We start from the raw sequence: 27,051 nt of genomic DNA on the forward strand, positions 1-27,051 counted from the left end.
TTTCTCCTTATATTTTAAATTTTTTATTCAAGTACAACATACATCCTGAAAAATGAATGTTTGCTGCTTGATGAATTTTCCCAAATGGACCACACCCACCTTACCAGCACCCAGATCAAGAAACAGACCAGGACACCCCCACCAGCTCCCCACTGCCCCCTCCCACTCACTCCCCGACCCTCCAAGGCAGGTCACCCCTCTAACTTCTAACAGTAAAGAGTAGTTTTGATTTTATATAATGGAACCAGTCAGTATGCACTCTGGCTGGTCTCTTTTTCTCAACATTATGCTTATGCGTTTCATCCAAATTGTTATCTCACTATATTTTAAATTATCTTAGAACTTTGAATTAAAAAAATGTTCCTAGATCCCTACATAGTAACAACTTGACCTTAATACCACTAGACCTCCGCTCCCAGGTTGGAGGTTCGCGGGCCCCGGCTTAGGGAACAGGTAACCACGTCCCCGCCTCCCTTCCCTCCGCCCACCTAGGAGGCTCGGTCTGCGGCTGCGGACAGCTGGCCCAGCCGGCGGGAGCGCGGTCACGTGATGGTTGCCGGCCCGCCAAGATGGCGGCTTCCTGCGTGGCACTGCTGGCGCTGGCCCTGCCGCTGCTGCTGCTGGTGGCGTGGAAGCGCTGGCGGTGGGGGCGCGCGGCCCGCCACGTGATTGTCGTGGTGCTGGGCGACGTGGGCCGCAGTCCCCGCATGCAGTACCACGCACTGTCCCTGGCCAAGCGCGGCTTCTCCGTGACCTTCTTGGGGTTCTGCAGTGAGTGCCCGGGGGCCTGGGAGGGAGGCTGCTTTCTCAGCCTTTGACCCTCGGCTTTGACCGCCCCACGGGGGCCGAGGCGGGGACGCCCCTTTTCCCTCTCCTCCGTCGGGCAGCTCTCCGAGATTGGACGAGCCGGGTTGTGGCCTGGACAGCGGTTGCCAGGTTTCTGCCCAGCCTCTGCTGGGTGGGTCTCTAGGAACAGTCATCATTAATCGAGCGCCTGCCATATGCCAGGACTGCGCTAAGCTAAATGAACTCAGTGCATAGTCTCACTTACTCCTAGTAAGTGGAAAGATGTACTGCAACCCGGGTGGGTGTGACCCCAGGGCAAGTGCTGGTTAAGCACATCTCTGAGGCTTCTGTCAGGCAGTGTCTGAGCCGACAGGCAACTTGTCTCCTCTCCGTTCCTCACCCTCAGCGCAGAACTCTGCACGCAGGCGATGTTTCCTTTTCGCAGGATGTCCAGCGGTTTTCCCTCAGTGTGCGGGGGCAGGGGTGTCCGCTCCTCCATCTTCCCCCACTTTGACATCTTTAAAAGGTAGCTCTATCCCATGTCAGGGGAAAGAAGGAATAGCACTGGTTGCCTCTGGTCCCTGTTTAGAGTCTGCTACCCCAGGGTGAGGGGCTGGAGTGAGACTTCCTAGGGGTCTCCCTATGGTGTGATAATTCCACCGTCCAGGGAACCTAGGTCAGTTTGAGTGCCTACTATGTGCCAGGCATTGTGCTAAGTAAAAATGGCTAAGATTCCAGCCCTCCCTCTGTGGGTGGTCAGGTGGAATCTGGACAAGAACTGGCCTCATTCTCTGTTCTGGCTACTGAGGAACAGAGAGGTTCCAAAACACTCTCCCCTCTGCAGCCTGTGGGGCGGGGATCATCTGACTTTAAATTAGATCATCTTCTCCAGCACATTAAAAGGGACATTCTTTTCAGCCTCCAAACCCCACGATGAGCTCTTGCAGAGCGACAGAATTCGGATTGTGAGGCTGACAGAACTTCAGAGACTTGCAGGTAGGAAGCAGTCAACTCCCGATTTCTCGGAATCTGTGTGTGTGTGTGGGGGGAGGGCGGGGAGCATGGGGTGGGGGGATCTGCAAATCGCCAAGAACTCCTTTACTAGTGATGGTTGTTTTCTGACTTGCAGTTGGGCCCCACATTCTCCAGTATGGAGTCAAAGTTGTGTTTCAGGCAGTGCACTTGCTGTGGAAGTTGATGTGCAGGAAGCCAGCAGCTTACATCTTTCTCCAGGTACGTGTCAGCTCCACTTCCTGCTGTGAGAACCACTGTTTTAACAGTTTTCCTTACTTTCCAGTTAAAAAAAATGTACAGATTGGTAAATAAATTGCATATTCACATGTGTGTGTATAAACTTTTAAAAACATGAGTAGGAGCCTATGGTATGTGTCCATTCTATTTATGGTACTCATCCCTTCTGTTTTTCAGTGTTTTAGAGGTAGTCTTATTTTGTACTTGTTACATATCTAAGTGTTTTACATGCATTATCTCATTTAATTCTTCACAACAATCCTGAGAAGTAGGTTCTTGTGTTACCTACACTTAGAGATGAGGAAACCTAGACCCAGAGAGGTTCTGTAAGTAACCCATTGTCACACAGCTAGGAAGTGCTGGAGTCAGGATTTGAACCAGGTTGTCACTCTAGTTCTGGAGTTCCACTCTTAGACTCTTATCTTCACTGCTTCTTAACGTAGAGAAGCTCCTTCTTTTAATTGACTGTATTGTATCCTGATATGAGATGTATCCTAATGTATTTGTTCAGTCTCATCTTAATGAGCACTCAGATTCTTCCTGATTTTTTTACTTAAAAATTAAAAAAAAATTGTATTTATTTATATTTCTTTATTTTTGGCTGCATTGGGTCTTCATTGCTGCTCGTGGGCTTTCTCTAGTTGCGGCGAGCGGGGGCTACTCTTTGTTGCAGTGTGTGGGCTTCTCATCGCGGTGGCTTCTCGTTGTGGAGCATGGGCTCTACGGGCTCTAGAGCGCAGGCTCAGTAGTTGTGGCGCACGGGCTTAGTTGCTCTGCGGCATGTGGGATCTTCCTGGACCAGGGCTCGAACCCGTGTCCCCTGCATTGGCAGGTGGATTCTCAACCACTGCACCACCAGGGAAGCCCTTTACTTTTAAAATTGTATGGTGGAGAGTATCAGTGAACATAAGTCTTTTGCATGGGTTCAGTTTCTTCCTTGGGATAAATTCCTGGGACGGGAAGTGCTTGGTCAGAGTCCATGCACTTTTAAAATGTTGTGACGTGTTACTGGATAGTTCTAGAGTAAGGTTGGGTCAATTTATCCCCCACCTAACAGGGAGGCCTCTTCCCCCCATCCTCACCACCACCAGGTATCATTAGGTGTTTTAGAGTTTCCATTCTGATAGGTAAAAAATGGTACCTCCTTGTTCCTTGAGTATTTTTTGTTTCCTTGAGTATCAGTGATCTTGGACTTCTCAGATTGGTCAATTTTCTTTTATGACTGTTTATACCTCTTGGTGAGGAAGAGGGTCTTTCTTCTGCTTATCGATTATCAAGAGCTCTGTAAAGATAATTGATTCTTTGCCATGTACTTTATTTTTGCTTGGTTTATCCTCGACCGTGGTCTGGTTTCCTTCTCTTCCTTCAAGTCTCTCTTTCCCAGAACCCTCCGGGCCTGCCCGCCATTGCCGTGTGCTGGTTTGCAGGCTGCCTCTGCGGGAGCAAGCTCGTCATCGACTGGCACAACTACGGCTACTCCATTATGGGTCTGGTGCATGGCCCCGGCCACCCCCTTGTTCTGCTGGCCAAGTGGTGAGAGTCTGGGATGAAGGTGCCGACATCGTCCCCAAACTGTGGTGGGAAGAAGGGCCAGTGCGGAGACCCGGGGAAGCTGATTCCCGTGTGCCCTGTGGGGGTGAGGGCAAGGCTGGGGAGTTGGGCTGATGCTGGTGACAAGTGATAGAAACAGGCCTGAGCAAAGGAGGGCATTTGTTGGTCCATGAAACTGAAAAGTCCTGAGAAATGGCTGACTTTGAGCTCAAAAATGGTGTCCTCAGGACCCCTCTCATGTCTCTCCACACTTCCTCCAGAGGTGTTTCTCAGGCTCTGGGAGCCCCTCGCTCTCATCCCCACCCCACCAGGCTCAGTGGAGAGAGCAGGCCTGTGGTTGGCTCCTGCTCACCTGGCATCCTCTGACCCCCTCTGAGCCTGGGGGGCTTCAGTACCCCGTTGTCTCAGGCTTGGGACAAGTGCTCCACTGGAGAGCTGGGGTCCCAGGTGCACCCATACCAGATACCCAAATGGAAACTGGGGACTGCTGCTGGCATACGGGGACGTGGGTCACAGTCTGCTGCAGCTGATGAGACAGGGAGAGGGAAGAAGGGCCTTGGGAGCAGGTTGGACCTGGAGGAGGAAGCAATGTTGTGTTCTGAGTCCGAGTTATACCATCTGCCTCGGTGTGGACTTGCAGCCTCAAGCCATTGGCCGGCTGTGGCGTTTCCCCTGATGGGTCATTCGTGGGTGGTGGTCACAGCAGCAATCAGTGAGCGCTTGCTGCATGCCAGGCCTCAGGCCAAGCCTTTATCCCATTCAGACTCCAGTGCTGCCCAGCAAGGGTGTCCTGTGATAGCTGTCTTTTTACAAACCAGGAAACCGAAGCTGAGAGCCCTCATGTCACTTGCCACACAGCTAATACGTGTGAGCTCCAAAGTTCCATCCCAGGCAGTCCAACTCCAGAGCTTTCTCTGCATCCTGAGTGAGGAACAGGCCATGGTACCTACACACGTGAAATAACCCTGTTCATTTCCAGTTCTTTTTCAGTCCTGCCCTGTCACCAGGGCTCAAGTCTCAGTTTGGAGCTAATCTGTTGATAACGCCTTTCCAGCATTTGCTAAACTCCCTTTGTAACACATTGGGAGCGAGCCTCAGCCCCACAGCCTTTGCAGGGAATAGTGCAGTGTGGCTGAGATTTAATAACAAGATTTTATTGTATTTCTCCTTCATTTTATGGCAAGAGAGACTGGATTTTCCATTCTGTAGTGATATATGGTTTCTCTTGAAAGTAATTGTATTTAAGCTGAAAAGCAATCTAAAGAAAGGTGTGAGGGAAATAATAGTACAGGCGGTAGAACTCAGTGCAAACACGGGGAAGGTGCCTCGCCAGTGACCTGATTTGGGAGATCCCAGCTCTGCAGCCTCTTCTTTATCAGAAGGTGTCGAGTCCCATGGGGTTGGGGTGGTGGTTCCTGGCCCAGAGAGCTCTGGGCTGACCACTGATACGTCTTTTCAGGTATGAGAAACTCTGCGGACGCCTGTCCCACCTGAACCTGTGTGTGACCAATGCGATGCGGGAAGACCTGGCAGAGAACTGGGGCATCAAGTAGGGGCCTCGGGAGGCGAGGGGTCCCTTCCAGCGCCGTTGACTCCCAGCTGCTGTGTCATGTTGCAAGGCATTGGGAGCTCCCAGAGTTCCGGGAGGTGGTTACTGGTTTGAGGAGGCTGAGGGAGGAGGAAGCTAGAGTTTCTTTTCCCAGCCAGCCAGATGGTCCAGGAAGTGTTCATGTTAGAAATTCTCTCTGTGCTTCTCCAAGTAATTCTAAAGCTTATTGTTGAGACTTGGATACCTAAGCACCCTTCTTCTTTTGGATACTTCTGGGTCTTATGTTCCTTAGGCCTTTCTTCGCCCCTCCCTAGAGCCCCCCAATGATCTCATTGCAGAGCTGTGACCGTCTATGACAAGCCAGCATCTTTCTTTAAAGAGACGCCTTTGGACCTGCAACACCAGCTCTTTATGAAGCTGAGCCGCACCTACTCTGCATTCAGGGCCTGGTAAGTCTGCTGTCTTCAGCTTTCAGCTGCCTTGTTTTATGCTCGCTGCTGACCTGGAGATCTAATCCAGGGGATGGCAAACTATGGCTGCAGGCCTGCTGTCTGTTTCTGTAAATAAAGTTTTATTGGAACACAGCACGTTCATTCATTTACATGTTGTCTGCGGCTGGTTCCACACTACAAGAGCAGAGCTGGGCTTTGCAACGGAGACCGTATGGCTCCCCAAAGCCTACAGTGTTTACTCTTTGGCCCTTTAAGGAAGCGTTTGCCCTGTACTAGGCTGTGGGTGTCCTTACCCTCCTGCCAGTGGTTCCTGACCGCGTGGCGGTGTCTGTGCACCTGTGTGTTCTCTGGGCGTGTCCCAGGGGTAAGGAGAGCCCTTCTGAGCGGGTCTCCATACAGCTGGTCTTTGTTCCTCTCAGTAACGTGGGGGCAGTTGGAGGGGTCACAGCGTCCTCATCTTAAGTCTAGGGGATGATTAGAACAGTAAGGCCCCGTGAAGGGAGGGGCTGAGTCGGCCTTGTCTGCTGTTGCGACCTCAGCACCTAGCAACACATAAATACAGATAAGAGACAAAGCAAGGTGCAGGTCTGTGCCCAGGCCTTGGGTGGTAGGGCCGCCTGGTGGCTCTGACGTGGCTGCACCCCGACAACTGGGAGCCTGCGGGCCTCACTCTGGTGGGAGAATGGCCGTTTCTCAGGCCCAAGGGCCTGCTCTGTGGCAGCTCACGGGCTCTCTCTGCTCCTTCAGCTCAGAACCCTCGGACCCGGGCATGGAGAGGTCGGCCTTCACGGAGCGGGATGCCCAGAGTGGAACGGTGACCCGCCTTCCCGGGCGGCCGGCCCTTCTGGTCAGCAGCACGAGCTGGACAGGTCTCAGGACTCGCCCGGGCACCTGGGGCTCGTAGGGGCACCTGGCTGAGCCTGTGTTCTCGCCGCTGCCAGGCCTGCACCCCACACGTATTTGGGGCCTCGATGAGAAAGGGGAGCACATTGAGCTGGGTGGGGAGGCATCTAGAAACTAGCCCGTGACACTCGGTTCTCTTTTCCCGTAGAGGATGAAGACTTCTCCATCTTGTTGGCAGCATTAGAAAGTAGGTGTATGGCTGTGATCAGGAGCTGGGCTTGTCGGGGGCTGCTGAGCTGCAGGATGCTTACCTGGCCTTGCGTGATGTCCTCGGCAGAGTGTTCCTGACCCCAGGGCCAGGGCCACTGGGTGGAGGTGGCAGGCGTGAGTCCCCGTTTGGGTCAGCGAGTGACCAGCCTAGCTCTGAACTGCCACCTCCAGGAGAAGGGATTGCATGGTTGGGAGCAGCGCTCCCTCCTCCTCTCCCCCATCCCCTCGCATCAGCCCCTCACTCACCCGACTACATGAGCTTGGTTATCATGTATTTATTTTCCTAAACACAGAGTTCGAACAGCTGATCGACGATGGAGAAAGGCTCCCTCCTCTGGTCTGTGTCATAACAGGTATCCACCTGGGACCATCCCTGTTCCTGTATTAAACGGGGCAGTGGAGGCATGTCAGGCCTGTGATGTTTGTTGTCTCGTTAATTCTCACCCCAACTCTCTGATGTATGGTTTTCTACACCAGCTTGACAGGGGGAGGCTGAGGCTCAGAAGGGCTTCATGGCAGGGCATGGAGTCTAGACTTCAGTCTCAGATAGCGTGACCTCAGAGATACTGAGTTTCCAAGCATCTTTTTTTTAAAAAATGAGAGTCCACTGTCCAATGTCAAAAGTGTTTCCAAAGAGAGGCAGAGGAGGTTTGGTTGGAGGAGGAGGGTCCTCAGCCAGCTGCCCCACCTTGGACACTCCTCTCCTCCAGGCCCTTGGACGCCCAGGGGCGGCAGGAGCCCACTGCTCGTGCTGTGCCACCTGGGGATCTGGGCGGGGCACAGGGGCAGTCTGTGTGAGAAGCTGTATTGGTGGGCACTCTGGTGCCCGGCCAGAGTTTATCCTGGCTGTGTTCCCAGCCCAAGGCCTGCTGGGGGAACGGCCATGGCCTCAGCAGTCCAGGTGCACACCCCTTGGGGGTCATTTCTGGAAGGGGCCTGGACGGGGGCCTGACTGGAGCTGCTGCCGGTGGGCCTTCTGCTCACGCCCTTGCAGGGGCTTCTCAGGCTTGGGGCTGGGGGACAGGGCCAGACGTGGGCCCAGCGCAGTGACTCCGGTTTTCTCTGTAAGGCAAAGGGCCTCTGAAGGAGTATTACAGCCGCCTCATCTGCCAGAAGCATTTCCAGCACATCCAGGTCTGTACGCCATGGCTGGAGGCCGAGGACTACCCCTTGCTTCTAGGTAAGAGGCCTGCAGGGGGAGGGTGGGGGTTTATAAGGGAATACCTGAGGGCAGGGGACAGAGTTTTTCTGAAGAGGGCCAGATAGTGAATGTTTTACCAGGTTCTTTTGCATATTCTTTGCTTTTTTAACCCTTTAATGATTTCAAGCCATGGTCTGCTCAGGGGCCCTACACTTGTAGGTCTCAGGCTGGGATGGGCCCTGGCTGGACTCCTGGAGAATGAGGCTGTTTCCTGGTGTGCCACCTCCTCCCTGCCTGTTTGCCAGGGTTACTTCCGAGTGCTCTTGGCCTCCACACCCTCCACTCATCCTGCTCTTCCCCTGGGCAGAAGGGCTGGGCGGGGCTTGGGTTGGGGCCAATTCCCAAGTCTGGGAGGTACAGAGACCACGAGGTAAACAGTGTGGACTCTCCCAGTGAGAAGGGGCCGCCCTCCCTTCTCTTGCTTTGTTGACCCCTCGGGGAGGGCTTATTGGCTCGGTGCTGATAGGTCTCAGCAGCCACTAAGCTGTCTCCGGAGTGGGAGGCGGGGAGCGTTTTTGTAGGCAGGAGCTCCAGCAGCACTGAGTGATGTGAGGTTGCTTCCTTGGCTTTATCTTCACAGCGACAGCTGGTTTTCTGTTGGGTCTGCTTTGGGTTCTTTTTCTAATTATTGTGATAAAATACACATAACAAAATTTGCCATTTTAACCATTTTTCCATTTTTAAGTGTATGCAGTTCAATGGCATTAATTACACTCAACAGTGTTTTGCAGTCACCGACACTGTCTCTTGCCAAAACATTTTCATCACCCCAAGCAGAAACTCAGAACCCATTAAACAATCATTACTGTGGCTTCTTTTAAAATACAGCGTGGTTAAGGAGAAAAAGGGGGTCAGTTTAAAGAAAAACACTGGTGACAGGGCAGGTAGTTTTCAGAAAGGGCCGAGAGGCCAGGAGCGGCAGGTGGGAAGCACCTCCGTGTCCCCGCCTCCTGCCAGGCTGCTCGGCCAACCCCAGGCAGTCGTACGCGGGGTTGGGGCCTTTATTACCCCCTTTCCACTCCTCCCCGCAGGCCTCGGTCCACAGTCCTGCAGGATGTGTGGTCACTGGGCATATAGCCAGAGCTGATGGCCCCCTCACCCTGCAGGGTCTGCGGACCTGGGCGTCTGCCTGCACCGGTCCTCCAGTGGCCTGGACCTGCCCATGAAGGTGGTGGACATGTTCGGGTGCTGCTTGCCTGTGTGCGCCGTGAACTTCCAGTGGTAGGAGCGGAAACCCAGTCCTCCCAGGGTTAGGTTCTCAAATCAGCAGCTGGGGGGGAACCAGCAGAATTGCCCGGGAGAGCTCCCTGGAGGGCTCCACCTCCCCATCTGTGCAGCTCTGCCACCCATAGGGAGCAGGAGCCCTCTGGTCCCTGTGGGTGGGCTGTGCCCCACCAGACAGGGTGGCTTCTAGTTAGAGGTCATGTTGAATAAAAATTGGAGTCTTAAGTACTCTACTTGGGGGCTTGTGCTCACAGGGTGGAATGGTGGCTGGAATTGCCCGCACAACTCACATGGACTTATTTCTCTCTCTGTCCCTTTAGTCTGAGCTCATGTAGTTGGGTTCGAATCAGTTGAATGAGTGTATTTCTGTCTCCGCTCTTCCTGGCAAAGATGGGCAGGAGAGGGCATTTGGAGACGATGGTGTTAGAAAAGGTTCTAGAAACAGTGGCCCCACCATGAGCTGAGGAGCCAGCTTCTGAATGGGAAATCCAGGATGTTGGACCCCGAGTTCAGATCGTGTTGGGATCAACCCTCTGATCACCTCTGAGCCTGCCTCCAGCAGGGTTGCCTTTTACCTGGTTTCTCTGCTGTGGAATTAAGAAAAAAAAGGCAGAACTTACCAAGAACGTTCTCACTGAAGAGAGCATGTAGCACAAAAAGTCCAAATACCCCTTTACTGTCCCTCCTTCCCCAAATTGGTTTGGATTTTTAATGTGTATCCTGCCAGTTCTTTTTTCTATTCAGACGCCAAATCTAAGAACAGGCTTCCTGAAACCAGACTGACTGTTCCTGCCTCCAGCTTAGCCTGCGGGTGGGTGGAGTTGCGGGGGAGCAGGTGGGCAGCTTGGGTTCTGTATCTCCTCCAGGCAGCTCTCAGACCTCCCCCCATTCTCTCTGCAGCTTACACGAGCTTGTGAAACACGAGGAAAATGGCCTGGTCTTCGAGGACTCAGAGGAGCTGGCAGCTCAGCTGCAGGTAGCGTGTCTGCTCCCACACTGCGGCTTGCAGGGTTTTGGAGATTCCTTGTTCCTGCAGCTGGGTGGGTGGCCCTGGGCTGTGTCTGGGTGAGCGAGCAGCGGTCTCAGAGGCTGGGCCCTGGGGGGATCAGGGCTCGCCCCACCTGCCATCTGGGTTTATGGAGCTCACACCACACAGTGATGCTAGAGCCAGGTGGACCGTGTGCTATTTAGGGGGTGATTGGATCTGAGAAGGGAGAGTGAGGAGCGAGGGAGCTTCCTGGGCCGGCCTTATGAGATGGGTGGGCATCTTCAAAGGATACTTATTTCTTACTACAAATTACAAAAAGTAACACGTCATCATTCTTGATCATTGAGACCAAGGGCAACAGACTTTGGAAAGGCCCAGAAAAAAAACATTTTAGACTTTGCCATAGTCTCTGTCAGAACTACTCAACTCTGTTGTAACGTGAAAGCATCCACAATCTGTGGATGAAGGGGTGTGGCTGTGTTCCAATAAAACTTTATTTACAAAGACAGGCGGAGGGCCGCATGTAGCCCACAGGCTGGCGTCTGCAGACACCTTAGTTTAGCAGAGTTGGAAAGAACACAGGCATCACCTAGTTCTCAGCACGTGGGCAGGACAGTGCTGGGTAGAGGCCAGCTCTTGGTGGAAGGAACAGCAGAGCATTGCAGAGGCAGAGGCAGGGGGCTGCCGGCAGAGCATGGGGTGTGGATGGTGAACACTGCAGCTTGGCTGTGCCATCAGGTCGGAGCAGAGCAGGAGATAGAGCATAGCTGGGCCATGAAGGCTCCCCTGCGCCTGGTGAGGAAAGGGGCTTGCTGGGTCAGGGACATTGGGGTCAGAGCTGTTGAGAAGGGTTAGTTAGCCAGGCCTGGTGTGGAAGCTGGGCCAGAGCGGGAGTCCCGCTGGAGACCCCAGGACACTGGTGGTGGTTCTGGAAGTGTGGTGAAGGAGGGAGGGTTTTGGCAGAATGACTGGCCCGGCAGCTGGGCTTGGGGTGCAGCAGGAGCCTGGGCTGCTGGGAAGGAGGAGGGGCAGCTCGGGGTGGAACCTGGGGTGGGGGCAGGAAGCAGTGATGAGGTAAGTTCTGGTCTTCTAGATGCTTTTCTCAAAGTTTCCTGATCCTGCTGGCAAACTGAACCAGTTCTGCAAGAACCTCCGGGAGTCAGAGCAGCTTCGCTGGGATGAGAGCTGGAAGCAGACAGTGCTCCCTTTGATTACGGACACGTGACCCCTCGGGCCAACGACTGAAACTCCTGAGGTGTCCTGTGCTCGACGTCATGGAGAGACCCTCACGCTGACACTCACCCCTCCTTACCTTTCATCTTCCTCCCCAGGAGCTGGCCCACTCCCCTCCTCACAGCTGCCACGGCTGGCCAGTCCCTGGGCAAACTCTGCAGAGCAGCGCCTCCTGGTGGATGGCAGCTGAAAGGCTGGCAGTGGGCACTGCCTGGGGAATGAAGTTACTTTTAATAATCAGGAGTTTTTGTTGCCCAGGAAGCTGGCTCAGCCTGCTTTCATCTTTGGAGGATCTGAATCCCTTCTCTTTCTTCTCTTCCTGTCTTATGAGTCTTTCCCCCAGTTTATGACCTTTCTGTTATTTGTGTCATCTTGAACATCTCTGCATCCTTGTTTTGTCTCCTGGTGTCTGCCTTTCCCAGCATTGCTTGGTCGTGTCCCTAATATTTTGATTCCTGCCTTGAAAACAGACTTTGCAGCCCACCGCCCTGCAAGGGCAGTCAGACGTGCCACGTGTGCAGCGGGCTTGGCTCTGCGAGGGATGTGCGTCCAGGTTGGGGGAAACATACTTGGTATCAGTTTGTTTTTATTTGCGCAAATGAAATGCTTATCTCTGAGCCAAAAATTTCATTTCTGATTTATGGTGATTTTCTTAAGAACTAAGCCAGCTGGCAGAGAGGGGTACCTACACGCTTGAACAGTTTATATTTTATTAGAACAGTTTGTGGTTCCCGATTCAGAATTTAACATTCTTCAAACATTCAAGTCCAGTGGAAGTTTTATCAGATTCTTTCCAGGACAGTGATTTAATTTTCACATTATTCTTCAAAACCATTTTTAAATCTACAGCATTAGTTTCAGAATTGCCATCTCTGAGTGCTCTTCGTAGGGAAACAGTTTCTGGTCGTGACGAGGCACTTCTTCCCACGGGATCCCAGCCCGGCCTGGAGACAGAACATATGCGTCTCAGGATGTGGGGTTTGGGGATGGGACACCACCCTATCAGTGTGGGGCTTTGGGACAGGCCTGGGGGTGGGGGGAGTACAGACTATAGATTTCCAGGCCCCATCCAGACACCTGGAATCAGCCTCCAGGGGTGGGACCAGGAATCCCATTTGTAAGCAGCTCACAGCAGCCAGGTTTGCCGCGTTTGCCCACTGGGCCGTGTGCATTCCTGGAAAGTCACGGCCCCATCTGGGTCCTCCATCCCGTTACCGGGCACAGCTCAGTAGGAGCTGAGGTTTGAACCCATGTCTGCCTGACTGCTCAGCCTGGTGCCTTCAGAGGCTGGACCTGCATCAGAGGGGCTCACGTCCTCTGTGTAAGCACAGATGTCTGATGAGCCCCTGGCAAGAACTGTTTTGTCATCAGTTTTTTAGGAATGAAAAATTAGTATGTATAAGAATGAAATACTAGACATACAGTGTGTAAGTGTCATGATACTGCCGTCTAGGTATAACATGTTAATGTTAATTGGTGTGTATGGAGTTTCCCCATATGTGTATTAACATGACAATTATTTTTTTTTTAATAAAAATGAGCTTAAAAAAATGAGTTTATACTGTGTATGCTGTTTAGCACTCAGCTTTCTTAAAATACAGCGTGGATATTTTTTCACATAAGCATCTGAAGAAGGACTTCGTTATTTTTCGAGGCCGAACACCCCGTCAGTCAGTGGGACACGCTGTACAGGGGTGGGCGCTGGTCCTCTCTGTTGGCAGAGGCAGCTGTGGGAGAGCTTTGCTTGGGGGGGGGGTGGGGGGTTTGGGGCAAGCGTAGGGCTCTGCACGGCTGCCCGGTCATGTGTAGGAAACCCTGATCAGGCCTGGCTCGTGGTGGGGATTGCAGGGTGGGGGTCATGGGGTGGGGGGATGGAGAGTGGGAGCCGGCTGCCTGGCTTCAGTCCATGGGTGCCTGGGTGATTACTCAGCTGCCCTGCACCCCGGTGTTTTCACGGGTGAGACAGAGGATGGCAGCACCCCGCCCCCCCCGCCCCAGGTGCTAGAGGGGCTGACGCGGGTCAGGTCTGAGAACAGTGCCCGCCTGCAGCAGTGCCAACTCAGGCAGACCCCACCCCCTTCTCTAAAGCATCCCTCACTCTTCCATTTACTGTGCGCTTGATCTAGTAACAGCAGCTGCCGTTTTCCCGAGCACACCCTTCGTGCCAGCCCTGTTCCACCTCTGAGGTGGATGTTTCTGCTGTACAATGAATGAGGACCTGGAGAGGGGTGGCCCAGCTCCACCTGGGACCCACCTCCAGAGCCTGCACCTGACTGCTGTGTGGCCAGAACTCATCTACCCTGATACCAGCTGGCATCCACCATCCTTTCCGTTTTACAGGCAAGAAAACTGAGGCCTGAAGCCTATCAAAACCTGCCCTAAACACACAGTAGGACTGCTGGTCTCAGACTTCTGAGATCACCGCGTCAGCCGTCTCCTCCCCCAGAGCACCAACTCCCTGGCCCCGGCTCCTCTGCTGACCTCCTGGGCGGAGGGTGGGGGGTCATTGGCTCAGCACATTGTGGTCTGGGGCTTCCTGGCTTGTCTCCAGGGCCCCATTCTTTTACTTTCCTGATTTCTGCCTTCCTGGAGTCCTGTGTGCGGCCAGTGCAGTGGCCCTGCAGGCCTGGGTGGCAGCCCCTCAGAGTCAGCAGCCCGGCCAGGGGCCCGGGGCTCACCCAGCTCCGTGGTGAACAGCTGACACGTCTCCGGGTTGCGGATGGTGAAGGCAACGTAGGCGTCAGGAGCCCGCTGGTCCTTCTGGCAGGCAGAGAGCTTCTGCAGGACCCCGACCAGGGAGAGGACAGTTTCTGGGCAATACAGCACATCTGCGATGAAAACCCCAGGTTACTGGAAGGGGCTCCTCCAGGACCCCAGGATGGAGGCCTCTGGGTTGTGCCGACATGGGCAGCAGGGTGAAGGCCTGGAAAGCAGCAGTTCTATTAGGTGCGTGCTGTTGGACGGTAAGAAAATTACGGGGGTAAAAAAAACCCTTAGCAGAGAAAAAAAGCTGCTGAAAGACACTGCAACATGTGAAAAATATCCAGGACTCACTGGTGTTCCTTTAAAAGAAAAAATCAATTCTCTGCCTATGGCCTGTTTAGAAGATGCTGAATGAAGCAAACTCTGACTGCCTCCGACTTCTCGTTTCCTTCCTGTGGGGGACAAGCCCCCTCCCGCCCACCAGCCGGGCCTGCAGGGGTGAGCTGCTTAGCCTCTGTGCTCCAGCCGCTCTGGGCCTGGGTCTCAGGGCCATGGCCAGGCCAGAGCACAGTACCAGCGGCCAGATGGGGCTGGGTGAGCGCCGTGGAGGGCAACGGGCCCGTTGGTGCCCACACCATATGCCCCTTCCCTCAAGGGTCCCATCCTTGCACCAGAGTGGGTGGTCCCTCCTTGTGGGACTCGTTTTGAGGACCTAGGACAGAGATACACAGGCAGAGCCCTCGGCCTCAGGGACACACAAGTGTGCACGGAGAAGGAAGCAGGTGCTGACAGAGGTAGGGGCACCCAGAGCTCCTTCCCCGACCCTCGGCCTGGCCCAGGGCACGCAGAGGAATCAGGATCATGCCGTTCTTTGTGGTCCTGAAAGGAAGGCTGCTGTGGCCACTTCTGCCCCCATCTGAAGACGGGGTGTAGGTGGGGCCAGCTCAGCTCCCTTGCTTTGTGGGGCTGCTCTGGCCTATTCATTTAGGTTCTGGATGGCAACTGAGAGGCCTCCCTCAGGCTGCTGGAGAGGGACGTGAAGTCTGTCCGCTGGGTTGGGGCCTGGCTAAGACTGGTCACCTTAGTCTGGCGCCCTGGGGCCGGTTCTGTTCAACGCAGGCCTTGCTGGGAAGAGCTGGTTCCTTTATAGGATGGACCATTAGCGTGGCAGTAGGCATAGCCACTGTCTCAAATGGGAGGGCTGTGGCTTTAGAGCACCCAAGAGGCACGCTCTGTGCTTTGATGTCACCCTGGAGGCCCACACGACCCAAATCCCATCATTCCTCCCACCAGGCAGCGCTCACCGTCCCTTTCCCAGCACTGAAAGCCAGGTGGAGCTTCAGGGAGGCCACACTCCAGTGGCCTGAGCTGGGCGGTACCTGCAGCAATGACGATGTCCGGCTGGAAGGCAGCAAGCTGAGGGGCCGTCACAACGTCCCAGTCCACCCGGGCCACCGTCACCCGGGGGCTCTCTGCATCAGCGGTGTCGTGTCCTGGGTGCTGGGCCAGGGCGGTGACATTTGGCTCCAATGACAGGCCGTTGAGAAGGACGTTCCCTTGGAGCTGCTCGAGGACATGGCTGTGACAGTCGCTGAAGACGTATGCTCTGGGCCGGCACATCTTGCAAATGGCCAGGCCCGTGAGGCCGGCTCCACTGCCAAGCTCTAAGACAGTCCTGCATGACGGGGAGAAGCGGCTGTGTCTGTGATGCCCCTGTGGCAAACCTCCCTGGTGCCCAGTCCTGCACCCCCAGGTCACCTGTGAGCAAAGCCCGCTGGGTTCTCCATGGCCCACTCCGCCAGGTAGAGCGCGGCGTTCCACGTGACCAGGCCAGTGGTGCCGTGGGAAATAATGGCCGTGCTCTCGGAGAGCGTGACAGAGTCCCCGGAGGGCTAGGCAGAAACAGGGAGAGAGAATTAATCCAGCAACCAGGGCAGGCATGGATCACATAAGGAATTAGGATTTGAGTCTAAATGTGATGGGGAGCCACTGGCGGGTTCTGAGCAGGTGACACAACCCTCGTGAGCTCAACGTGTCAGTGGAGACAGAAGAGGGAAGCAACAGGGCATGTGGTGGACCCGAGGACAGTGACCCCAGAGCCTGCCTAGGAGGGAACCTGCCTGCTCCGGTAGTGGGGGTGTGAGGGCCCCGGGGCAAGGCCTGAATGGCTACTAGAAACACTTAGAAATGTGTGACAATAACAGAAAACATCATTTCAGAAATAAAGGCTACTCAAAAAAGCATGAGCATAACAACAAACCAAAACATAAAAACAGATAAACCTTAAAGAGAAACAGGAAGTGAAAAGGAGCGAAATTTTAAAAATCAAAAATAAATTAAGAGATTGTCATGGTTTCAATCGTTTCCCCCCAAAATTCATATGCTGAAGTCCTAAGCCCCAGCAACTCAAAATGTGACCTTTTTTGGAGATGAGGTCTTTTTTTCCTCTTTTTTTGGCTGCAGCGTGCAGCTTGTGGGATCTTAGTTCCCAGACCAGGGATTGAACCCCTGCCTTTGGCAGTGAAAGCACGGAGTCCTAACCATTGGACCGCCAGGGAATTCCTGAGGATGGGGTCTTTATAGAGGGAATCAAGTTAAAATAAGGACATAAGGGAACCCTAATCCAATCTGACTGTGTCCTTATAAGAAGAGGACATTAGGACACACACGCGGGGAGAAGACAGCCATCTGCAGGCTGAGGAGAGAGGCCCGGAGCACATTTCCTCGCAGCCTCAGAAAGGACCAACTCTGTCGACACCTTGATTTTGCATTTATAGCTTCCAGAACTGTGAGATGATAAATTTCTGTTGTTTAAGCCACAAATTTTTAGGTACTTTTAATGAAACGAAAGCAAAGAACAAATACTAAAAATTATAATTCAAGAAAGCATTCCTGAGAAAACAAACAGATTTGAAATGAATACTGAAAGAGTATACACTACACCCGAGGTCACTGACCCAGAATGATCACAACCTCGAGACGTAGTCTAATAGAATTACTGGACTTTAAAGAAAAAGAATGCTTTGGCTATCTAAGAGAAAAGGGCATGTGACATAAAAGGGAAAGAAAATTAAATTATCCTCAGGCTTTTGCACTATGATGCTTTATGCCAAAGAAAGTGGAGAAATATATTTAAGAGACTCAGGGAGAGAAGGTGTGAGTCAAGATTCAAGTAAAAATGGCTCAATCTGTTATCAACATTCAAGAAGTCCGGGAAGGTCCATCCGATGAGCCCTTCTTAAAGAACCTCCTAGAAAATGAACTTGAGACCACCAAAATGGCTACAGAGACATCAATATACGGACCAATACAGAGACTGAAAAGTAAGAGACTACAGTATGTGCACGAGGTCGCTAATGTTTCTGCCTGTATCCCAGGACCCTGTGATTGTGCTCTGCTTCTTGGCAAAGGGACTCTGAAGATGCATTTAAGGTTACAGAACGTGACATGGGGAAATGATCCTGGATTATCCAGGTGGGCCCGATTTAATCATCAGGGCTGATGTCTGGGAGATGCAGAAGAAAAAGAGGCAGGAGGGATTTGAAGTGGTTGCTGGCTTTGGAATCAAGGGGCCATGAGTCAGGGGGACAGGGCGACTCCTAGAAGCTGAGAACAACCCCGGGCCAAGAGCCAGGAAGGAAATGGAATCTCATTCCTGCAGCCGCAGAAAACGCAATTGTGCCAACGACCTGAAGGGCCCGGAATGGTCCTCCCCCCGGGCCCAGTCCTACAGACACCCTGATTTTAGCTCTGTGAGACTCAAAGAAGAGAAAGCAGCTGAGCCCAGCAGACTTCTGACCTACAGAACTGGAAGATAGTACATTTATGTTGCTTTGAGCTGCTGAGTTTGTGGTAATACTATGTAACGGCTCTATGATGACTATGTAGGGAGAATGAGGATGACACATATAAAAATTTACGCTGTTTTCAGTAACCACAGTTGGTGTGAGGGATTAGTGCTGTTGTTCTGAGATCGCTGCATGCACGAATAATATGGGATAAGCCAAAGGCAGTTGGGGGATATCCTAACATCATGCCCATGCTCTTGAGAACCAAAATTTCCAGAGCAGAAGAAAGGAGATAGGGATCCAATGCAGAAGAGGCTGAGTGAAAACCCTTCTGGATCCTGAATCAGAAACATCAATATGGACTCATGAGGTATTTTCTCTTAAGAAGTATGGATATGTATCTCCACCCATATCCTAGCTCTGTCCACAGAAAGGCCTAGACAGCAGCAATGATCATCCCTAATGCCCAGACTGTGGTCTCTAAATATCATTTCCCACTAAAAGAAACTAGGGCTTCTTGAAGACATGGCTGATTCCAGGTCTGGGGCAGGAAACATACAAGATGAGTCTGGAAAAGCTTGACATAAACTAAAGTAAGAAAACTATGAGGTGATGTCAAAGGACTCAGAAGCCTATTTGAGGGGACTTCCCTGGTGGCGCAATGGTTAAGAATCTGCCTGCCAGTGCAGGGGATACGGGTTTGAGCTGTGGTCTGGGAAGATCCCACATGCTGCGGAGCAACTAAGCATGTGCGCCACAACTACTGAGCCTGTGCTCTAGAGCCCGCAGGCCACAGCTACTGAAGCCTGTGCGCCTAGAGCCCGTTCTCCACAACAAGAGAAGCCACTGCAATGAGAAGCCTGCGCACTGCAACGAAGAGTAGCCCCCGCTCGCCGCAACTACAGAAAGCCCATGCGCAGCAGTGAATACCCAATACAGCCAAAAATAAATAAAATAAAATTACTTAAAAAAAAAAGAAGCCTATTTGAAGTGACTCAAAATAGCACATTTTGAGCTTCAGTAACGACGCGATTTGCAATGGTTTGAACCCTTACTGGGAATGACAGGAAACCAATTCACTATCTTGAAAAGGAAAGAAGTCTGTATTCTGCCTTTCCTGTACCAGCTGTACCAGTAGGTAACCAAATACGGATGAAAGGAGGCATTTACTTATAAAATTTCTCCAGCTAATGAATGAAAACAAAATGATAGAAAAATCACCGGGACTTCCCTGGTTGCCCAGTGGTTAGGAATCTGCCTGCCAATGCAGGGGACACGGGTTCCAGCCCTGGTCCGGGAAGATCCCACATGCCATGGAGCAACTGAGACTGTGTGCCACAACTACTGAGCCTGTGTGCCACAACTACTGAAGCCCGTGTGCCTAGAGCCTGTGCTCCGCAACAAGAGAAGCCACCGCAATGAGAAGCCTGCGCACTGCAACTAGAGAAAAGCCCGTGCGCAGCAACGAAGACCCAACACAGTCAGAAATAAATAAATAAATAAATAAATAAATACATAAGAAAAATCACCTTTTTGCATCCTTCAATGAATTAATGAGTCTAAGCTTTAAGCACCCACAAGTGCTACCATGAAGAGGATAAAAAATAGATGATGTGCCTTCTAGGACCCAGGCTGTTTTCTTGCCAAAGGGGTCAAACAGACAAGAGTCCGAGTGAACCTGTGAATCCAGCCGCCAATTTTTCGGGAACAGAGGACAGAGGAACAAGCTGAACAGCACCACGTGTGTGCGACCAAAAGCCAGCCTGTGGAAAGCTGTCCAGGCCAAACCGCCAGGAAGAGAAGGAGCTGGGGGGACCTGCGGATGAAGGGAAATTTTGAGCCAGACCTAGTTAATGGGCAAGACTATGTCCAGAGGTGCACATGGCAGTGGTACGACCTCGGAGTGATTACTCTGAAGAGAGGGAGGGCTGGGGTGGGTTAAATGAGGGCTTTGTGGGCTGGCTGCCAAAGTCCTTAGCTAGATTGGTAGTTACCATGGTGGCCGCCTTGCGACAATTCGATAATCTAATTCTTTTGCATGGTTTTCTGTATCTTTGTTTTACAATAAAAGGTTAAAGAAGAAAGAAAACAAAAACTGTTGTGTGTAGAATGGACTTCTGTGGGGTAAGAAGCCAGGTGACCAGTGAGAAGGCCAAGCACCAGGTCAGCCTGGTGATGGTGGCAGTGGACAGCGGGGAGAGACTGGCTGTCCTGTAACATCCATCCATCAAATATTTATTGAGGTCTGAGTGCCAGGTCGCTGCTGTGCAATTCATGTGTGTTACCTCGTCTAAGACTGCAGAGCTGAGGCGTCAGGATTGAAGCCACATGAGGCTGACTGGAGCCTGAATCAACTGTGTGTGTGGAGGAGGGCGCATGTATCCTACCAGCAGGTAGCTCCGGTGGCACCGGGTGGGCTCCTCGGCCGTCAGGATCTCCGCCAACGCCTCGTACAGCTCGTCCAAAGGCTCCGTGTGGATAGCTTCGTGCTGGGGGCGGGCAGGGCGAGAACTTCAGCAAGAGGATTAAGTTGACCCTCGTGAATCAAACCAAGGTTCCACCTGCTTGCTTTTACTATGACTTGTAAAAATGGCTGGAGGATTTTTACCAAATTTGGAGGGGAGACTTGGGATGTGATTGACTTAATACAGATCACTTGGTGGGGGGACCTGGGGGACCTCAAAGACAGGTGTAGAGAGGATGAGGGTGAGGTGTAGTGCAGGGCAGGAGAAATGGGATATGTGAGAGCTGGCAGCACAGTGGGAGAAGGTGGCATTTCTCACACTCAGGGGCTCCTGGTTGGAGAGGGAAGGTTCCATGGGGGACCAGGACCACAGAGGAGATGCAGCCACTGCTGGAGACCCCTCAAAGCACAGAGGAAGTACCCTGCCCCCTCCTTCCTCCCCCCCTCCATGGCTTCTCATTGGTGGAACCCAGCTGGGAGCAGTTGCCCAGGGAGCCCCCTGCTATATGGGGATCTGTAGAGCAGGCAAAGAGTATGGGATGGATCTGAGCTCCAACAGGCAAAGCCCACATTTGAAAAGCCAGCCAAGTCCTAGATGCTGCCTGGTTACCAGATGGACAGTGCCCATCACTGACCTTTCTGATGAGCTCTGAGAGAAAGCTCCAGGCATACTTCATTGACGGTGGATGCTTCACGCACAGAGGATGCTTCACGGTCTGTGACAAGGAACACAGTGTGGGTTGCTGGAGAGACTCCGCCTTAAGTCTCCCATGAGCTTCAAGGGAATACAGGGCAAACCCCAGTTATCCGATTCCTGGAATTCTGGCCCTGGGTGACCCTTATGCATCTGAAAGAGTTTAATATATAAGCCCTTTCCTAAAAATATTTCTCCACTACAGTGGCACAGACCATGGCAGTGTTTCTAATGCCCTTTCTGGGCAGGAACATAGGGCGTATGGACTCAAGCTAACACCCTGCTGTAGACTGAATATTTGTGTCCACCCTACATTCACATGTGGACTCTAACACCCACTGAGATGATATCAGGAGGTGGGGCCTTTGGGGCGTGATTAGGTTATGAGGGTAAAGCCCCCATAAATGGGATTAGTGTCCTTATAAAAGAGACCCCAGAGAGCTCCCTTGCCCCTTCTGTCATCTGAGGACACAGCCAAGAAGACAGCGTCTTTGGACCAGGAAGTGGGCCCACATAGGACACTGAATCTCCTGGCACCTTGATCTTGGACTTCACAGCCTCCAGAACTGTGAGACATAAATTCCTGTTGTTCACAAGCCACCCAGTCTGTGGGGTTCTGTTATAGCGGGACTAAGACATGCCCCTTCCCAGAGCAGCCAGCAGGAACTGGAGTTTGTAGTGAGGACAAATGTGGGACTGTCTGGCTCCATGGAAGGGGGGAGAGCCCCAAGTGGTTTGACAAGGCAGATTCAGCACCTGCCCTCCCGGAGCTCACACCCCCGGGTGGAGCGCTGCGCTGGCCAGGAGAGAGGAAGGCGGGGGCTCTGCCTGGGACGTAGTGGAGAGGGATGGGGGCTCCGAGGGCAACACTTCGGCTGAAGCCGAGAGAAGCAGAGAGCAGAGGAACGAGTTCCAGGCAGCTGGGTACTTGTGCAGGCCCCCACCTGGCATTTTGGGAGGGAGGGCAGGGGACGGGAACAGTGAGAGTAGGGGCTGTGTCACATGGGACCTGCTGACTGGAGGGACGTGATTTTACTCAAGGGCAACAAAATGCCCACACAACTCTTCAGGGGCTTGGCGGGTGTTAGGTTTTAACCTTGGGGTGAAAAATCAGAGCAGACTGCATGACAACGGCCTCAGAGAGGTCTGAGCTCGCAGTCCTGAACTGCTGGATCTCCTGGGAATCTTCCCTAGCTTGGCTGCATCTTCTTGACACGGTGGTCAGATGGATACTCTTGGTTCACCCTCCAGACAGGAATTCTGACCCTGGGCTCTTTGGACAGGACCAGTGGTTGGAGGGGTGTGTATGACTCCCATGCATTTGTACACAAAATGTACTCTTCTGGAGCATTTTTTCCTTAGGGTAGTGTCCACACCTTTGGGTTTTCAGAAGGATTCATGACCCTTAAAAGGGTAGAGAGCCCGGATGCAGTGTGATGTACACCTGACCCACATGGCCAGGGGCAGGCAGAGTGGGACAGGCCAGGCAGAGTGGTGGTCCTTCCTCTACCCGCACCCAGATGCACCTTAGAGTCCAAACCCCACCTACAAAAAGCAGGGGCCCATCCACAACTAGAAAAGACACACGGGTGGGCAAGACTTGCCTGCTTCTTTTCCCCTTAAACGTAAAGAAAAAAAGTCTCTGAGCAGCTAGCAAATGCTAGAAGATGTTCCTACAGCTGTCATCTCCACTTTCTTTGCAGATGGTTTAAAAAAACATCCCTCAGATTCCCTCCTCTCATGCAGCTTGTTGTATATTCTGATGTCTTTATCTAAGAAAACAAAAGAGCCGGAGCTGTCTGAGGTGCTCACACCCAGATGCAGCGTCTTTCTTTTTAAAGGATACGTGTGCACCTGTTACATCTTCATGGGCAAATCAGGCCACTGATGCGTTCCAGTGATTCTATGATTCTTACCTTCTGCAAAATATCCAGCAGCAGCTCAGAACCTGACGAGTCCCTTAATTTCTCTTCTAGGCTCTATTCAAAGAGAGAGGGGGGAAGAGAAAGAAATCTCAAGGGCATTATCACAGGAACATTAAACATGCAGTGGGACATGTTGGCAAAATGCTCAGTGATCTCTCCCCAGGGAACTGGGGCCAAATGATGTGGAAGGCACAGGCAGCTGAAAGCCTGACCTTGAGAAGTCCCGGGTTACACCTGGATGAGGCAGAGAAAGAACATCAGAAGACAGACTCTTGGTTTGCATTAGCCCTGGCAGCTTAGCCTTGCCTGGGTCACAGACCAGCTCCGTGGCTGAACTGGAATTACAGGGGGAGCCACAGCATTAACACCTGGTGGGCAACCTGAAACCTTCCCATGGCAGGTTGGCTGCTTCACTGTTGAGGTCCCAGCTCCTATGTCACCTCCTTGGAAGGCCTTCCCGACTCTCCTAAATTGATACATTTCCCTGTTTTATTGACTTTCCAGCCACCATCATCTCCCCGTGTTTTCTTGCTTATTCATTTACTTGTTTATTCTCTGGCTCTCCCATCTAATCAGGGCTTTGTCTGTATTCTGCTGATCCTGGTGCCTGGCTTGTGGAAGGCATTCTGTAAACATTTGTTGACAGAATAAAAAATACTAGCTAACACATATTCATGTAATACTGACAAAAGCCCTATGAGGTTAAGCATCATTATACACCCATTTTACTAATAAGAATATGAAGGCACAGAGAGACAAAGTCACTTGCCCAAGGTCACACAGCTTGTGTGGGGTGGGGCAGGGCCAGAATTCAAAGCAGGCTGTCTGTCTCCTAGGTCTGAGTGCTCCAATGCTGCTCTCAACTTCTTTTCTAGTCAAACCAATGGTAAGAATAGTTCTCACCACATGGGTGCTGTGGGTGAGCCTAAGTGAGCACTTAGCATGGGACTGGTGCAGAGTAAGCACTCACTCGTGCACAATTATAGTCGATATGAATTGGGCCCAATGGATGCTGTCATGAAGGTTTAAATTTGGGGTTAAAAAATGTACACATTCCTTTCTGACGGGAAATGATCTCCCAGAATGCTAAATGGTTTATGTCAATGAAACACAAATGACTAACCTCCACTCTTAAGATGGGGCAGACCTGGGGAGGAATACATGTCCAAACTGAGTCATCCCAGTGAGTTCACCGCACTTGAATTATGGATTATAAAGGACGCAGTGTCCTTAGAGCCCTGGCCTTGGCAGAAAGAAGCTGCTGCCTCGGCCATGCGCCTCTGTGTGAACGGCAGGTCCCCAGGGCAGGGAAGTGAACTCTTTCGTCTCTTTCCTGGACTGTTTTGTACCTCCCTGTCTCTTCCATCAGCTGCCTCTGAGAAGGCTTTGTCCAATGCTGCTGACACAGAAGAGAACATCCAGGCCCGAGGGGTCTGTGACCTGGTCGCTGAGTTCAACGCAGCGTGGTCTCCCGCTGCCCTGAGGACGTGGGCTGTTTAAATGAGCAGCAGCAGCTGTTACTCAATGGCCAGAATAATAACTCGCTAAAAAAAGGCACAAACTGTCCATGACCCTAAAAACCCAGCGAAAAAAGGAGTTGGGAGGAAACCCCGCATTCCTTCAATTCGTGGGACTCGGTCTGCAGAAACAGCGGAGGGCGGGAAGGGCCCAGGGGAGGAGGGAGCTGGGGGCTGAGCGCAGGGTGGGCCCAAGGGTGCTTAGGTGGACCTCCTGCTCCCCGCCGCCAGCCCGCGCGGGCCCCAGCGATGCCCGGGGAACCGGACGTGATGCCGGGACCCGCGAGGGAGCAGTGGCCGCCGCGTGGCTGGGCGAGCAGGGGTATGAAGCCGGAGCCCCGCCCCACCGCGACCCCGGCACCCCCCACCCGCCCGCCCTCCGCGCTCCCCACCGCCCACCTGCCAGGGGAAAGAGCGCAGGGCGCGCGCCGCCAGGAAGCGGCGCTCGAAACTTCGCAGCAGGGGCGCAGCCTCAGCCCTCTCCTCAGGCGCCATGGCGGGGCGGGGCCGCTGCGTTGCCCGAGAGACGGGGGGAGCGGGGCTACGCTGGGATGCGGCCCGAGGCAACGCGCGGAGCCGGGGTGGGGCTTGGGGCGGGGCCAGGCGCCGCTCGGGTCCTGGGAGGCGGGGCTTAGGGAGGGAGCCGGGGTTCAGGAGGCGGTGCCAGCCGGAGGTGCTTGCGGAGGTGGGCGGGGGTGGGGGGGGTGGGGGTGGGTCGAGGAGTTGCAGGGGTCCTGGGAGGCGGGACTTGGGAAAATTGGAGGCGGGCCCTGAAAGCGGGCTCTGGGGCAGATTTGGGGCCCGGGAGGCGGGGCCAGGGTCGGAAGGGGCGGGGCCAGGGCTTCGGTGGGGCGGAGTCAGGGTTTGGCGCCAGGTTCCGCCGGGCGAGGCAGCGAAGGCTCCCAGTCAGGCCAAGGGCCAGGTAACCATTCTCGCTGTTCCAGCGCCTTCTCTAGGGTCTATTTTGGCAGGGGCCCTCTGGGCAGACGCGTCGTCCCTTGGGCTTAATCCTAGCCCTCCCCCGACCCCTCTGGGACTGCGCCCTCAAGCTCAGCCTCGGGTGCGGGGGTCTCCTCAGGTCTGTGGGCCGGTGGGCTCACGCTTTCGCAGACTTTTCTCGCCTTGGTAAAAGGCACCGAGGCAAAGGTGTTGGTTGGCAAACTGCCGCGTACACGGGGGCAAGGAGAGACCGAAGAAAGCAGCAGGTCCCTCCAGGTTGGTAGGTGGCAGTTTTAATAAGTGAGGGAACTTACGAGGCATGTCGTGGGCACCGCAAGGTGAATAGATCTGTCGTCGGTGGTCCTAACCAGTCTTAACCAGCTTGAACTAGAGACAGCTGATTCCAAGTTCCTGGAAAACAACTTGGGCAAACATCTTATTGTTTAGGCTCCATCTGATTGTTTAGGCTACATCTTATTGTTTAGGCTTAGAGGACCTGCCAGTCTTTTATAGCAAAAACTAAAGCGAGCTTGAGCGGTGAAGGCAGGCAACAGGTGTGATGGATTTAACAATGATTACCCTCGATTTCATTGACCTCAATGACGTCCTGCCTCTGCACACCCTCCTGCCAGAAGCTTAACAGTTTATAGCGAGGCCTTAACGGAGTCCAGTCAGTACACAGTCCAGTATCTCCACAGAACACTGCTCTCAAGGCTGAATTTTTTTTTTTTTCTTTCTTTTTGGCCGAGCTGTGTGGCATGCAGGATCTTAGTTCTCCCACCAGGGATTGAACCCACGGCCCAGCAGTGAAAGAGCCAAGCCCTAACCACGGGACTGCCAGGGAATTCCCCAGGCTGCATTCTTGAAACAGCTTCTGTTGTGGGAACAGGGGGCAGAATGTACTTCTGAGGGCGGGGTGGGGTGAGGAGACGCTGGTTGACCGGGACCAGCTCGGAGGGTCAACCGGCGGTCACCTTGTTACCCTACAGGTTCGTTTGCCAGAGGCGCAGCAAGCCAGACGCTGAGGCGCCCAAGTTTGCAGCCGAGAAAGGGTTATTCACAAGGCAGCCACGTGAGGAGACGAGAAAAATCTCAAACCTGCTTCCCTGTGGCTGAGGGGCTGGGGTATTTATGGGCTAAAGAAGCAGGGTCGTCTAGGACGGGGAGGGCGTGGGGTAAGGTGATTGGAAATAGGAAAAATGTGAGGTAATGGTCGTTTCACGCAGGTGCAGCTGAGCTACAGGCATCTTCATGGGACGCTTGTCCAGAAAATGGTTAGCGGGTTCTGAGGGTGGGGTTTTTGGCCCGCTGACGTCAAAAGGTCAACGAACGGACACTCGCGCATGCCCAGTTGGAGGGTCGGTGGTGCTAACCAGTCTTAACCAGCTTGAACTAGAGAGAGCTGATTCCAAGTTCCTGGAAAACAACTTGGGCAAACATCTTATTGTTTAGGCTCCATCTTATTGTTTAGGCTCCATCTGATTGTTTAGGCTACATCTGATTGTTTAGGCTACATCTTATTGTTTAGGCTTAGAGGACCTGCCAGTCTTTTATAGCAAAAACTAAAGCGAGCTTGAGCGGTGAAGGCAGGCTACAGGTGTGATGGATTTAACAATGATTACCCTCGATTTCATTGACCTCAATGACGTCTTCCAACACAAGGTAGGAGCCCC

General features: G+C 53.0%; 2 protein-coding genes across 6 annotated transcripts; one reads left to right on the forward strand and one right to left on the reverse strand.

Annotated features, from left to right (window-relative positions):
- Positions 1–522: 522 nt before the first annotated feature.
- On the forward strand, positions 523–13,996 carry ALG1 (ALG1 chitobiosyldiphosphodolichol beta-mannosyltransferase). 2 transcript variants are annotated; one of them, XM_082362304.1, is made up of 14 exons: positions 525–771; positions 1,705–1,782; positions 1,916–2,019; positions 3,422–3,570; positions 5,048–5,137; positions 5,476–5,586; positions 6,337–6,458; positions 6,641–6,679; positions 6,996–7,055; positions 7,772–7,882; positions 9,010–9,124; positions 10,028–10,103; positions 11,819–11,920; positions 13,689–13,996. In XM_082362304.1, exons 1-14 carry the CDS (start codon positions 570–572, stop codon positions 13,728–13,730), a joined length of 1,401 nt encoding a protein of 466 aa, XP_082218430.1. In that variant the 5' UTR covers positions 525–569; the 3' UTR covers positions 13,731–13,996. The 2 variants fall into 2 exon arrangements, with proteins under 2 accessions (XP_082218429.1, XP_082218430.1); XM_082362303.1 differs by lacking the exon at positions 13,689–13,996 and having other exon boundaries at positions 523–771; positions 11,209–11,962.
- On the reverse strand, positions 11,974–25,006 carry EEF2KMT (eukaryotic elongation factor 2 lysine methyltransferase). Of its 4 annotated transcripts, none has more exons than XM_082362306.1 (8): positions 24,839–24,993; positions 22,914–22,976; positions 20,939–21,019; positions 20,227–20,328; positions 15,810–15,943; positions 15,431–15,726; positions 14,027–14,271; positions 11,974–12,292 (listed from the first exon to the last, which is right to left on the reverse strand). In XM_082362306.1, the coding sequence occupies exons 1-8, from the start codon at positions 24,932–24,934 to the stop codon at positions 12,206–12,208; spliced, it is 1,104 nt and encodes a 367-aa protein (XP_082218432.1). In that variant the 5' UTR covers positions 24,935–24,993; the 3' UTR covers positions 11,974–12,205. The 4 variants fall into 4 exon arrangements, with proteins under 4 accessions (XP_082218432.1, XP_082218431.1, XP_082218433.1 ...); XM_082362305.1 differs by lacking the exon at positions 15,810–15,943 and adding an exon at positions 19,369–19,655 and having other exon boundaries at positions 14,027–14,176; XM_082362307.1 differs by having other exon boundaries at positions 14,027–14,176; positions 24,839–24,984.
- Positions 25,007–27,051: the final 2,045 nt, after the last annotated feature.

This window comes from Balaenoptera borealis (assembly GCF_965194805.1).
Source record: "Balaenoptera borealis genome assembly, chromosome: 16".
Taxonomy (NCBI): Eukaryota; Metazoa; Chordata; class Mammalia; order Artiodactyla; family Balaenopteridae; genus Balaenoptera; species Balaenoptera borealis.